Source organism: Prionailurus viverrinus, chromosome D4 (assembly GCF_022837055.1).
Source record: "Prionailurus viverrinus isolate Anna chromosome D4, UM_Priviv_1.0, whole genome shotgun sequence".
Taxonomy (NCBI): domain Eukaryota; kingdom Metazoa; phylum Chordata; class Mammalia; order Carnivora; family Felidae; genus Prionailurus; species Prionailurus viverrinus.
Window position 1 is genome coordinate 75,819,524 of NC_062573.1, and position 14,776 is coordinate 75,834,299.

Below are 14,776 nucleotides of genomic sequence, written 5' to 3' on the forward strand. Positions count from 1 at the left end.
TATGCAGAGACTTCAGGGTAACTACTCCGCCTCCTTCCTCCAGGTAACTCAGGGTTACCACGGGAGCCATGAACTGAGTACATACAGTATGTTTTAAAATTATCAGCTTTTTTTTTTTTCCTAAAAAGCTTGACTTTGTGATATGAGTTTTCTGTATTCTCTCCCCCTCCTCTTTCACAGGCGGCATATTTTCTACCTTCAGCATCACTTACGTGGTAGGTTTCCTCACAGTGTGACCCCATTGTCACCTGCAGACAGCCCTGGGGGAACTTCGAGTGACTTGCACCTCATCCCAGGAGGCCCCCACATGTCTCAGGCCATGGAGGTGGATGGGCTGAATGACTCTAGCAAGCAAGGCTATTCCCAGGAAACCAAACGCCTGAAGCGGACCCCAGCTCCAGACTCCCGGGACCTGGAGATGGAGCATAGGTTCATCGATCAAGTATTGTCCACCTGCCGGAACGTAGAGCAGGCCAGGTTTGCCAGTGCCTACCGGAAGTGGCTGGTTACGCTGAGTCAGTGAGAGAGGTGGATTAGTCCTGCAAGGTTCCCCCTTTCAGTGCAATATTGCTTTCCTTTCTTACATAGTCGCATGAATTGTTTGCTGGTATGTGTTCTTCATCTTTAGGTTAAAAGTCCATAGTAAATCTTTAATTTTATTTATTTTGTTAAGAACTGGCATTCCTTTGGGGATAAAATAACTGTGTAGTTTCTTCCTGCTAAACAGTGAGTCTTAATTTTTTTCTTCTTCTCATCCTTTATATTTCTATACGTGAAGCTTCTCATTTGGTTCTCCTAATCGGTTCACAGACACATCTACCCACCTCAGTGCAGTTGCTTGCTGTATAGGCTAGTTTTTTCAATTAATATTTTAAGTTGTAGTTCAGCCTTAGAATAGTACAAGTTCAAAATTACTCCATCTAATTACTGCTTTGAGAATCAAATGGCCAGATAGATGGGATTTGCAAAAATATAAATCATGTCTCTTTCTCGACTCAAGTTATCGACCAGTGTAACCAAAGTCAGAAGTATTGGAATTTATATAAAAAACATGCTTCCAATGTGTAATCCATTTTAAAGTGGTTATTTTAAAAGAAAAACTAATTTTAAGAGTTTATGTAATTGCAGTACTGGGAATTATTTTTATTACTAGTTTTGATAGATTCTTTTTACCTCAAATTTGGTATGGGCCAAAAACACTCACATTAGCCCTTATATAAACCTTTTTTTTTTTTTTTAACCTGGAATGCCATTTTCAGTTATTACTACTTGTTTTCCTTTTAAATTCACCATGAAAAGTGAAATATGCATGGAAATGTATCCATAAACAATCTTCCTTTGTAAAAATTTAAGTTCTTGAGGATACACTTAAACCACACAATTTTTATGAAGTGGTTATTACAGATTTGCTGGCAAAAGCCAGGGGGAAAGAATAGATTTTGAAGGTTAGGTCTTCAATCTTTATTTTAAAAAATAAAACAACTTAAAGACTTTGATACTAAACTTATCAGGGATGAGGTACCAAAGTAGCCACCGAACAGCTGTATCTTATTTCTCAGTAATAAGGGCTGGGTTCTTCAGGTCTGTGGGAAAAGGGCCGGCTAATGTTTACTTTCTGAATACGTTTCCCCCCTTTGTAAATGGTCTGTGTTTGTTCTTTCCCTTCCACTTATCTCTTCTTCACTTTCCCAGTCCCTTCCATATTTTTTGACACTTCCACTTTCGTATGTTTTTCCTTACTTGTCTAATTTTAAGGATGTGTTCTGAAGACATTCTCCGTCCTCTTTCCACCGAATCTCATACCCCATTAAACACACAGACACACACAATATTCACAGGAACTGCCCTTTCAAAGGTCCCCTAATGATGGAAACCACCTGTTGTCCTCTGTGTGTGTGTAGGATGCCACACTGCAGAAGTAAGTGACCGCCGTGCTTTGCTTGTTTTTTTTACTTGCTAGGTCACCTTTAGGGTGAGGGGACAGATGTAAAGGCAGACTTCTCCTAGTATGTATTATGGAAGCCTTGGACTTGAGCGAGGCACACTGCCTTAAGCTTAGGAAAAGAGCAAGTTCTTTATTTGTGCATCATGATTTTGTTGAGCAGCAAACTGTCAGGGGAGACTTGAGAATACCAGAAAAACTGTCCAGCCTGGCCCTTGTAGACAGAATCTGCTTTTCTCTCTTGGGGCAAAATTTCATAGTATTTAGGTAAGAAAATAATTGCCATTATGAACATAATCCCATGGCCCTTTGTCTACAAATACCTCAAGGTCTACCTAGACCTCTGTGGATAAAACCATTAGTTGATGATTTTCTCCACCTGCAGGGGATAGTGGGGAGACTACACAGAGATGACAGGAGAGATTCAGCCCATTCCACTGGATACATGTTGCCAGATCCTGGCCTCACTCAGTATTCCCTTCCACGCATCATTTTCAGTATCCCAAGTAATAGGGCTTCTTCTGCTTTGATGTGAGAGTGTCAGGACAGGAGTATAGACAGTCCCCTGTGAACCAGCGGCTCTGCGCCTTTTTTACCCTCCATACGGTGCCCTGCCCACCTTTGATGTTATCTGCCTTCATGTGTTTTAAGGCCCTTCATACACCCTCTTATGAAGCCGTGCAGTCCTTTACGATATCTCGGTCTCTTCTTCCTAATAAAGTTTTGAGTAGGCAGTAAAAACACAAACATCCGAAGGATACTTAGCGTTTGTGACTTACGTGTGCTACTTTATTTCTAACGTTCGCATTTTTCAAGTGCTGATTCACAGAAAAACCTAGCATTGTGTTTTTTTCCTAAATGGTTGTGTTTTTTTCCTAAATGGTTGACATCTAAACTCATTAGCTGTAGCATGGTAGTATCTCTTTGAGTGAATAAGTTCATGCTGTGGAAAGGATGTATCTTTTCAGGGACTTGTTAGTCTTTACCTTTTTTTCTATAAATATCCTTGTTGAAAGAAAAAGATAGTTTAGATTGATTGACACATTTCATCAAACTTTCATTAGGAGAATAGTCGGCCATCATACTGTCCTGTGGATCAAGAATACTACTGACAAGCCAAAAGCAATAAGATCTGTAAATACCTCCACACCACCTTCCTCCCCAGCCCCACCTTTTTTTAAGTATACCTGTTTTGGTAATTTGGTGTTCCCAGATTCTTCTGTGTGCCTTGCACATGGCAAGGACTTATCAAATGTTTATCAAATTAATAAATGGTTCACTGAAAAAGGGAAAGATTGATCATGAGTAGTGGATAGAATGAGTTATGATTGAGAAATTGATAAGTTAGAGCAATGGATTGTGAATGAATGATACATTCTAGCCTCATGATACTACAGGTGAGCTGTTACATATAGAATAAGTTAGATGATTCTTCTTCATTTAACGACCTTGTTTAAGCTGTTAAATCCCAGCCAAGAAATGCAGCTCTATGATTATGAAATAACTGTACTTTAATATATATTAAAAATTCATAGAACAAAGCTCATTTGCATTAAGAACACCACTTTCTGTTCATTTATGGTATTGGAGGACAGATCTTGGCAACAGAGCCAGAGACTCTTTGGGGCATTTGAAGGAATTCTTTGATTTCAAAGACTCGTTGATTTGTATTTGTGCAAGGATAGTCATTTTATGCTTCTCCTTTTCTCCTCCTCAGCTTGAACTATAGACCTTTTAGGTATTTCTTAAACCTGTGTGAGTCATTTTCTTTTTCTCTTATTAGGTTTAAGGATTAGATACCTGTTAATGTCCCCTTTTTCTTTTCCAGGTTTTAGCATTTTTGTTACGTCTTTGGAAACTCTGGGCCCAGACTCTCAGTCATATCCCTTATTCCTATGGTACGGTTCTGATTAAAGGCTTCATTATTAATAGGATTAAATGTATACATGTTGTCACTAAAAGCCATTTAAATCTTCAGATAAGGGCTTATGTGACACAAGATATGAAAACAAAAGTTCCTTGACTTTTACGTGGCAGTTTGTAGGAAAGCATTTATGGTGGTAGACTGTGTGATTTAGATGAATTCAGGTCGTCATGTGAATTTATGCTTGTTTATAAAGAGAACTTTTAATATTGTTGAGAACAAGTTACCATTAGTAATTTTCTGTAGCACAAGATAGTATTTGACATGGGCTAAATATTAATTTAGGAGTACAGCTGTCACTTACTATACAACAGTCTAATCCGTATCTTAGTCCCTCTTAATTACAGAAGATACTAAAGGTTTAGTTATAAAAGGAAATAACACATATTCTTTGCAGAAAGCTTTTGTAAGCTTACAGTTATTTTGTTACTAGTAAATCAAATTTTAGACCTTTCAGATATTTAAAATATGCTACGGAATTCGAACAGCGCCATTAAAAACTTTTGACTTCTGAGTGAACTTCTCCAGGAGAACGGTGCAGCCCCTGGCACTTTGCATGCTGCTGCCTCCCCATGCCTAGATGCACTCTTACTGTGCTCCTGTGTACTGGAGAAGTCTGGAGGCACAGCAAGGTGGAGACGTGCCCTGGCATGCAGGCAGCAAGCAGGAAAGAAAATCAGCCCTGAAAATCCTACTTGTCACACAGTGTCTTTGAAACAATAGCTATATATACCTAGTTAATTTGAGTGCCTTTCTTATTTCTGGAGGGAGCAAGATTAATGTTTAGGGAGAAAACAAAGGACGGAATTTTTATCAAACAGTTGATTGTAACTCATTTTATTTATTCCAGTTGCTAGACACGGTCCTGTGGAGTTTTTTTATCCATTCATGACATACTGATATGAGCAGGTAGGATGCTTTGGTTTGTATTTCTTAGTTAGCATTTTTAAGCGCCCTGCCAAGAAGAATTAGTTCTTTCCCTGTGACAACTAACTTTTTGGGGATTGGAGGTATTTAGAGGACAGCGTGTGCATAATTACAGGTTAGTCCGAAACCTGTGCAGCCCATGTTCAAGGGAAACAGTGGCACTGTGCCTGAAAAGAAAGGCCGTATGATTGTCGTAAATGAATCCTTTGCCTCACTTTAAGGGTTTTAAGAATTCCCTCTCAAATTCTGTGTTGGAGGAAAAGAAGTAAATAGATGAAATTTAAAATATGGCATTTTATGTATTTGGTTACAGGAGAGGGGAGGGATAGAGAGTCCATATTTCAAGATTGCAGATAACTTTTAATTGTAATTTCATAAAAATATACAGCTAAAGATTCCAAAGTGCTTTTCAGAGGACTATTGAATAATATATTCCTAAATGGCAGCAATATGTCGTAGTTCATAGTGGAGACAGAAAACCATTGTGTCAGTTGTAGGGGTGTGCGTGTGTGTGTGTGTGTGTGTGTGTGTGTGTGTGTGTGTCTGTGTGTGTGTGTGCGCGCGCGCGCGAGCTTGCATTGCAGGAGGCACCTCTGGCTCTCAACCTGGACATCTGTATTCTCGTTAGGTTATGTTAAGACTGTAAAACCAAACTCTGTGCTAAAAAAAAAAAAATAGAGAGGAGTAGCTTAGTCTGCTGATGAACCTTTGTGCTTCCAAGAATATTAACTCTTATAGGTTGTGCTTTTTGGACAATAATATGGTCCACAAGGCTGACCCTGGCATTCTTTTATTAATCTGTTATTCCTCAGGGTGTAGAAGATTTAGTAAATTTAGGACAAAATTTTATATTCAGTGGCAAAAAAGAAAAGGCAAAAGTATGCTAAATATATTACTAGCTCTTAAAACTTTAGTATAGATAGTATTTTTTATAAACCCCTACCAGTGCAGTAGCTCATAGACGCTCTGTGCCTGCCTCACTCTTCACCTCGCTGCTTCAGTCCCTACGGCTCTATTATGAATGTTCTCTTAACGTCTTCTGCGGAAACAGTTTCTGTAATGTATTGTTTTCCACGTTGGGCAGAGGTGGGGGTGTTTCAGTTGACATCATTTGGTTTCTGGAAATCCTGTTCAGGAAATGATTACCGTTCGTTTTCAAACTGACAACTGTTTTGCCTCCTAAAACCTCACTTTCCCTGAAAGAGTGTTCTGTGTGCAGACCCCGTATGTGTTCAGTACATTGCATGATGCCTCACGCCTTGTAGGAATCCAACGGGGCGCGATCGTTAAAGGCTAGAAAGTGAAAACTAGCCTCCCTCTGTCTCGGCACCATTGCCCACATGCGTGGCTTCAGGAGAAATCCAGTATTGTGCGGAAGGTACATAATTAGCTTCAAACCATGCAAGGCAAGATACACAGCTGCATCACATTGTAAGTGAAATTTTGATACTTTTAAGGCATATATATGTGTGTGTTCACATATATGTATGTATATATGTTTAAATGAGATTTGGAACTTGAATTTATATAGTGATTTTACAGAGAATTTTATTTAAAGGGTTTTTATTTTCATATTTGCTTAAAGTGCACCTATTTAAAAGCAGTTTTCTTTATTAAACCAGCCCCCTCAAGCAAAGTTGGAAACCTAACACAAGTGCCATTTGCCTGAATTAACCAGATATTTGTGTAAAATGTTTATTTTTGTCTTTGGATGCTTATGCACCATGACATTCTGGCTTTTCTTCATACCTTTAGGGAATCAGCCTTAATTTTATGTATGGCCATCACTTTCCTCAAAGTACTATGCAGCTTACTTCAAATGTTTATTTATCTTTATAAAGTGATCAGTAATACATATTCAGATTTTTTTTCATGTCCTGGGGTGAACAGTTTCACACGTTCAGATAGTGACTCATAAAGCATTTTGTCAGAAGTGCTCAAATATTATCTTCCCTCACCAGTGTCATCTTGCATTTGAAGCAGGTACTTTTTCTTAGTGGTTAAAGAATGAGTGTAGACTGAGTGCAGTCATAGTAGGTGCTCAATAAATATTTAGTCAGTTATTGATCTCATGGCAAGTTAACAGCTTTTGGAGAGGAAACTTGTTATCTTTTCACAGAGGAGCATATTTTTAAAGCAATATATGTTTGAAACTGAAAAAATTACATCATTTGGCATCAATTACTAGGCTTATTTAGGCTGGAGTTAGTAACATGCAATAAACGTACTGTTTGTGTAGAACACGGTCTGAAGATAGGAGATGGGGAAAGTTTAAGCAGCATCTTTTTGTGCAAGGCACATTAATAAATGTGATTAAATGTCTTAATAGGCTGCCAAACTCAAGAGAGAGAGAGAATTACTGTAGACGCCTACAGTCGGTTTCTCTGTTGGTGTACCTGGTGTTACCTGGCTTAGGTTCTATTTATTTCTTCTTAAAACTTGGTTGCTTTCCAGTGTCTTCAAAGTGGTAATGGTAAAATACAGAATTATATTAAATAACTTCTCCTTGTTTTCTCAGAACATCTTTAATATGCGGGAGAAATTTTTATGAAAGATACAGTAGTTTCAGAATCTGCTCATTTGTGACTTTCAGAGCATCTTTGACAGAGCTTGCTCAGTGTGAACAGATTTAAACGGTTGAAAAACAAACATTCCAGCCTGAGCTGTGAGGAACAGAGTGTGTAATACAAGTGTAATTAGGCATCGCCTCCTGGCGAGGTTCTTGATGCATGACTGTGATGCTGGCCTCTGACTGTGGTGACCACTCAGTATTATATTTTGGTGGTGTTCCTGGGAGAATAATGAAATGTGTGCTAGATTAATTTGTATTTGAGATGGACACAATAAAAGATGATGTAGTATCAATATGCCAGGGATTTATACACACTATTACTGAATTTTTTTTTAAAAAGAGGAGGGGAAGAAAATGACAAAAGGTCAGTGATATTTTTTAATAGCCTCTAAGAAAGTTTTTTTTTTTTAAGTCCAAGTCTCTTAGACACTAAGCAGTTGCTAACCTTATTTAACACTGTGGGACTTTAAGGGATAGTTCTCAGATACTGTCTGCTGTTAGAATTGACGATGTGTGTGAATTTTACATTGCTTGCAGATTTTCCAAAAAATGGAGTATTTAAGTTGCAGTTTAATGATTTTTAAAGATTTTCTTGTAGGTCGTGGTTCAGTGGACAAGTTACATATATGATCTGTGGTGCAAGGTCAGATCCTGGGCATTAAAGATAAGTTTGGCTACCTTAATTTTACTGAAGATACTAATTGTTTCCCTCTGATTGCACTGTTTTTTTTTTTTTTTTTTTTAACTATTTTCCTCTGTGTTCCAGTCTGCATTGAAGTTCCTTTAGCTCTCACAATACATAGTAATTGACATTTATTAAGGATTAAATATTTTGTGAATTCTTTTTACATTTAAAATGTGTATCTTGCAGAGGGATAAAAATTAATTTTGCAGTAAAGTATGTGCAGAGTGTGCTTACAGTGTCCTGGGAGATCGTACTCCAGATTACTTAAAGTAGGATGCTAAATTCTAAGGCTAGTAAGTGACTGTAGACTATCTGTATGAGCATTGTCCAGTAGGAAGAAATGGGAGCCACATATGTAATTTTTAATTTTCTAGCAGGCACATTAAAAAAGAAATCCATGACATTAACTTAACTATTTTAATTAACCCAATATATTAAAAATATTTCACTATGTAATCAGTATACAAAATTATGGAGATATTTTGCTTCCCACCCCCCCCCCCTTGTAAGTTTCTAAAAAATTCATTGTGTATTTTGCACTCACAGTGCCTGTCAGTTCTGACTGGCTACTTTGTAAGTGCTCAAATAGCCATGTGTGGCTAAGGGCTGCTATATCGGACGGTGCAGGTTCATAGGGTACAAAATTTGACTTTATTTTAAATTGGGGAGATGGTGAGGTAGGCATGAAATTATGGTACTTTAAAAATTAGTATACTTAGAAAAGTATCTAATACAATTACCCACATTGTCTACATTTTAAATTTGCTGTAGAAGTAGCTCAATCTGTTCCAATTTGCCAAGCATTATCTAAAGAGGAAGAAATTCCATGCCATGTAAAATACCATGCTATGCTCATTATAACAACACATTATTAACACATTTTTCAATGTGTTCACTAAATTCAGTCCTGTCTCTTCAAAATAATAGCTTAAATTGCATGTTAATTGTGTATCTGTACTTGTTTTGTTTTTATATTATTCTTCTAATAATGTGTATTAACAAACAGCCCTAGGATTCTAATCTTCCTATGCATCTGTCTTCCAGTACTTACTGGTACACTTACTAAGTTGTTACAAGTGGCAGAAAAGTAGAATGAACCATCGTTTTTTGTTTTTTTTTTTTTTCATTAGATTGTTTTTATCATGTGATCATGTACCAAGCCAGCTATAAATTATTGTGTTTCTGTAGAATATGAAAAATAGTGTTTATGTCTTAACTTTGCTAAATGTTTGCAATTTCTAAGTAAACTTTTCATCTCCTAAGATGAGTGAAAGTGTGCGTTTATTTTTGCTTGTTTTGGTGGTGGTGTTTTATATTTTTTAATTTTTAATGTTTATTTTTGAGAGAGAGACAATGCGAGCAGGGGAGAGGCAGAGAGAGAGGGAGACACAGAATCTGAAGCAGGCTCCAGGCTCTGAGCGTCAGCACAGAGCCCGATGAGGGGCTTGAACTCACAAACCATAAGGTCATGACCTGAGCCAACGTCAGACGCCTAACCCACTGAGCCACTCAGGGGCCCCAACTCGTTTTGGTGTTTTAAACTCCACTCCATTCTGCCAAGCAGTCCTGTTTAATTGCTGTGATGGTGGTAATGGGATGGATGTGTGAGCTGTTGTCTAAGTGAAACCAACTGATTTGATTACTTACGCTTGTAGAAGGAATTAAAAATGTCATTTGTGTCTAGGACATTAAAAAAATATCGAAAACAAATTAGAGAAACTGTCACACTTGTCTTTAGAGTGCATTAACAATGACTAATTGACTTATGAAAGTCATTATAACTAGATATGCTTTTTCTCATACATTTTAAATGAAGGCATAGAGCAGAGAATTACTTGATTATTTCGGGGTTCTATCCCATGTTTTCTTAACCTGGAACCTTACTTCCATATATTTTAAGCTGGACACAGCATTTACAGTTATTTAAATGGCTTTAATACCTAAGTATACTCTGAAAAGTATTGATGACGTGGATACTTTTTTTACTCAGATTTTAAATACTCAAAAAGTTGTTTTGTGGGAAAAGCCTTTGCTGCCTTGTCCCATGACTCTTTAGGATTATATTTTAAATAACGCACTATTATTACCTATGCCTATTTTTGATAGGAAACAAGGTACAGAATTTATTTGCATCTTGCCAAAGTACCACAAACAATGTTTTCGCTTTGATATGCTAAGGAAGGGAACTAGCTTGCTAAAGACAGTGTTGGTTTGAGTTAGTAGGCAGATTATATAAGAAGTGTGACAACAATTTATATTAGCAAAGTGCGTCCCTGGGAAATTGCTTTACCTAATAGGATGCTTCTTGAAATGAAAGATTAACAGTAAAAACAGACGCAGGATGATACACTAGCTAATTAAAATTTTTAAATATGATAAGCCATTCATCATTTGTATATATTTAGCACTTTCCTCATGTTGCAACCTCAAATTTTTGCTTTTGGTGTTTTTTGGTTTTGTTTTGTTTGTTTTAGGAGAAGAAGCAGTGATTTGTTTTTTTGTTGTTACTGCTTTTTTAAAAAGTGGCAGGGTTCCTATCTTTCCCATTCTACTCCAAAATGGCTAGATTGGGCATCAGCTTTATTTAAGATAGCAAGTTACAGTATGCCCTTTTCTTATGAGAAGTACAGTATTATTATATATGCCCTATGCTACAGAATTTGAAAACAGAAGCAATAATTACTGTACTAACTTTTCTTTCACAGAAAGATTCTTAGAGTAACCCTGGCTACCAGGAAGAACTCCCTTACCACTCCTTATAATTACCTGAAGAACAGACATAATACTTCTGAATTTATACTTTTACTATCAGAATCCTCCAAAGATACACAAATCTCTTGTATCAGATTCCTTATTTGCTTCTCAGGGTAATTACAGTATGATTAACGAAAGGTCCGCTCTCTGTGTAGGGGAGCTAACTGTGGGCTGAAATTGGGCCTCCATCATATTATTTTTGTGTTCTCATATTTCTTAAATCGCTAGTGATCTCTGTAGACATGTTGAGAGAATATTGGAAGGTTGGTGAGTAATTGGTATTGGTGCAGCATCAGTCACCCCTCTGTTTTCAAGGAAATTTTGTAGACGCTTACAGTCTAAGGTCCCCTAGAGCAAAAATCACCAGTTTTTTCTTGTTTGTAACTAAGTTGCGACATACCTAATTTGTAACATTGATCTCATGAGTCTTAATATTAGTTATTCCATGTGAAGAAATTTTTAAGTTTAAAGCATTTTGTGTGGCATTTGTTAGTAAAAATCAGAAACAACTTGAATACACAGTAGGAGATTCAGTAAATTGGTATTTTCCTACAGTGGTGGTATATGCACTCACAAAAATAGAATATAAAATTACATGAAAAAATGTCATAATAAATTAATTTTTAAAAGGATGTTATAGAGAAAAAATAGGAAATTATAGAGAAGTTTAAGATTCTGATTTTATTTTAAACATTGAAGTTAATTACCATTTCCAACAATGGCAGGACAAACACTCCTACTGAACACAAATTAAAATGTTGGAAAAAATACTAAAAATTTTTTTTCAAAGCAGGATAAAGAAATCTACATCATACTGAAACTGCAGAACACCAATAGAAAGATAATATCTTACAAGTAATTGAAGACAAAGACATTAAGTCAATAGCTAACTTCTTGTTAGAGTCAGAAGGTATGGGAATGATAAATTTAATGTGCTGGAATTACGTAACTGCCATTATAGAATTCTGCATACAGAAAATGTTCTTTGAGGAATGAAGGTAAAAGAAACATATATACTGAAATCATATGCACATATATGATTTTCATTCATGTAAAATTTTAAAAATAGTCAAGTCTACAAAGAAAGCAAGAAAATTATGATTATAAACGTCATGATTATTATAAAGCTCAACCAGTTGCATCTGGTTGGGAAAGAACAGAACCATGATCAAGGATGGGATCAAGATAGGGAACTTCTGGACTTCTGGCAGGATTCTGTGTCTTGAATTGGGCCATGTGGACATGTCTTATATATTTTATGTACTTTTCTCCATGTTCTATTCACAATAAAAGAAAAATACCTTTTAGAGGACAAAGTTATTTTTAAATAAAGTACACTTTTTGTGGAATACATAGTCTATGAAATATTCCTACCAAATTGACCTGTAAATTCAACATAATCTATCAACTTTTCAATTAGTTTTTTCAGTGAAATTGATAAACCACTTGAAAATTTATATGAAAATGAATAGGATTTAAAGTAACCAAAACAATCTTGAAAAGCTGGCTTACTCTCAAGCTATAGTAATCAAGACTATTGTTTTGGCATAAGACTAGACAAATCTTTGGAACAAAATAGAGCCTGGAAACAGACCTACACACGTAGAGTCCATTAATTTTTGACTGAGGCCATCAGGGTCATTTCAATGGGGAAATCTAATAAATAGTGCTGCAATAATAAAATAACCATATGAAAAAAATAAGCCTCAACCCTTAGCTCAAAAAATATACAAAAATTAATTAAAAATGATCACAGAACAGAACATAAAACTAAGAACACATAAAACCACTAGAAAACAGGAGAATATTTTTGCATCCTTGAGGTAGACTGACTGTATTGGACAGGACACAAAAAAGTCCTAATAATAAGGACATGATCAGTAGAAATTTTAAATCTAGAAGGCCATGCAAATTTATAGGAATGTGTGTGTGCTCAGGAAAGACCTGAGAAGGCCATAGCTTTCACCTCTCACTCCACAAGCAGGAAGTGAAGGCTAAGACAGTTATAAACTGCCTGTTGCAACATGCACTCAGGACCCTTCAGCAAGAACTAGAGATTTGATTCAAGGGACTCTGTCCAATCATCAGCTGACCACTGGGTGACTGAGTAGAGACTTCAGTGGCTACACGCTTTAAAGAATATGGGCTTTACAAAAGTAGTTCAGAAAAGTCACTAAACAACAACAATTAGTGACAATAAACCATGAGGATGAAGGAGAATCTGATACCCAGATCTGGCACATTATATTATTCAAAGTGTCGGATTTGTAACAATAATATAATACATAGAAAGAAACTACGGCTGATACCCAAGGGAAAAAAGCAATCAATAGAAATTGCCCTTGAGAAAAAAAAGACATTAGACTTAAATCTTTAAACAAGCTATTTTAAATATGTTCAAAGAACTAAAATAACCATGTTTAAAGAACTAAAGCAAAATGAGAACCATGCCTCACCAAATAGTGATGGGTATTTTAAAGGGAATGAAATTGCTCAAACTCAGCCAAATAAACCCTACCTAGCTGACATACCTCTGGGAAGACAGATACATAAGTGGACTGAAACAGAGATTCTGCAAAGTTGAATAGTTAATTGTAGTTTTTGTACCAAAAAAACCACAGGGGTCACCAACAGATTCAAATAAGATGAAAGGATGAGTGAAAACATGTCAACTGACAACATATTCAGTCTGAGAAACAAAAAGAAAAAGAATAAAAGTACATAGAGCCTAAGGGACCTGTGAGGCACCATCAAAGTGACCAATGTATGTATTGTAGATGTCCTCAAAGGGAAAAAAGTAAGGAGAAGAAAATATTTGAAGAGCACAAATCTACAAATCCAAAAATGTCAATGAACTGTAGGCGGAACATATTCAAAAAGACCCACATTGAAGATACATTATAACCAAACTGTCAAAAGCCCGTGGACAAACAGAAAATCTTGAAAGCAGCATGAGAGGAGACTTATCATGTACAGAGGGTCCTCAGTAAGATCAACATGTGATTTCTCATCAGAAACCATGGAAGCTTCTAGAGGGCACTAGCGGGTATCTTCAAAGTGCTCAGGAGAAAAACTCAACCAAGAATCTTATATCTGGTAAAATGAACCTTCAAAAATAAAAGAAATTAAGACAGTCCCAGAGAAAAACAGAGTTTATCACTAGCAGAACTGCCGTAGGAAGAAATGTGCAAGCGAGGCCTCCAGGCTGAAATGAAAAGACACTACAACTTTCCACATGAAAAAATTAAAAGTGCCAGTGAAAGTAACTACATAGTATGTATGTACATAGTATGTAACTACATACATACCCTTTGTAACTCTTTTCCCCTCTAACTTAAAAGGTAACTGTATTGCAATAATTATAAATTTATTTTCTTGGATCTACAATGTATTAAGAAATAGGCCATGACGAAATAGAAAAAGGGTGGAGAACAGAGCTATACAGCTTACCAGTTTTTGTATACTACTGAAACTAAGCTGGCGTCAGTACAACCTAGACTGATCTAAATTAAGATGCTAATCCTATTCCTGGGGTGGTCACTAAGAAAATAAGTCAAAAGTATGCATAATAGAAGCAAGGGAATTAAAATGGTGCACTGAGAAATATATAACAAAGAAGGCAACTGTGGTATAACTAAGGAGCAAAATAAGAGACATGGAGAAAACCAAGTGACAGACATAAATCCTACCTTGTCAGTAAGTATATGAAAAGTAAATGGATTAAACTCAAAGTAATAGGCAGAAATTGGAAGAATGGATTATAAAAACATGATTTCAGGAGAATGAGGAGACACGCCATATTCTGGGAGATAATATTTACCAAAGATATAGTTAATAAAAAACTGTTATCCAAAACATACAAAGAACTCTTAAAACTCTAAAATAATAAAATGAACAACCTGATTAAAACTTGGCTGAAGACCTTAGCAGATACCTCACCAAAGAAGATACGCAAATAAAAAATAAGCATAT

The 14,776-nt window shown here is 36.3% G+C and overlaps 1 protein-coding gene across 3 annotated transcripts in view; it reads left to right on the top strand.

The window, feature by feature from the left end:
• Positions 1 to 9,314, top strand: part of PTAR1 (protein prenyltransferase alpha subunit repeat containing 1) — a 49,826-nt gene extending 40,512 nt beyond the window's left edge. For 2 of the 3 annotated variants that reach the window (XM_047829180.1, XM_047829181.1), the window contains one exon: positions 181 to 9,314. In XM_047829180.1, the coding sequence (XP_047685136.1) occupies positions 181 to 523 (343 nt within the window). In that variant the 3' untranslated portion in view covers positions 524 to 9,314. The remainder of the gene's footprint in view (positions 1 to 180) is intronic. The other variant, XR_007146115.1, reaches the window with a different exon arrangement.
• The last annotated feature ends 5,462 nt before the right edge of the window (positions 9,315 to 14,776 follow it).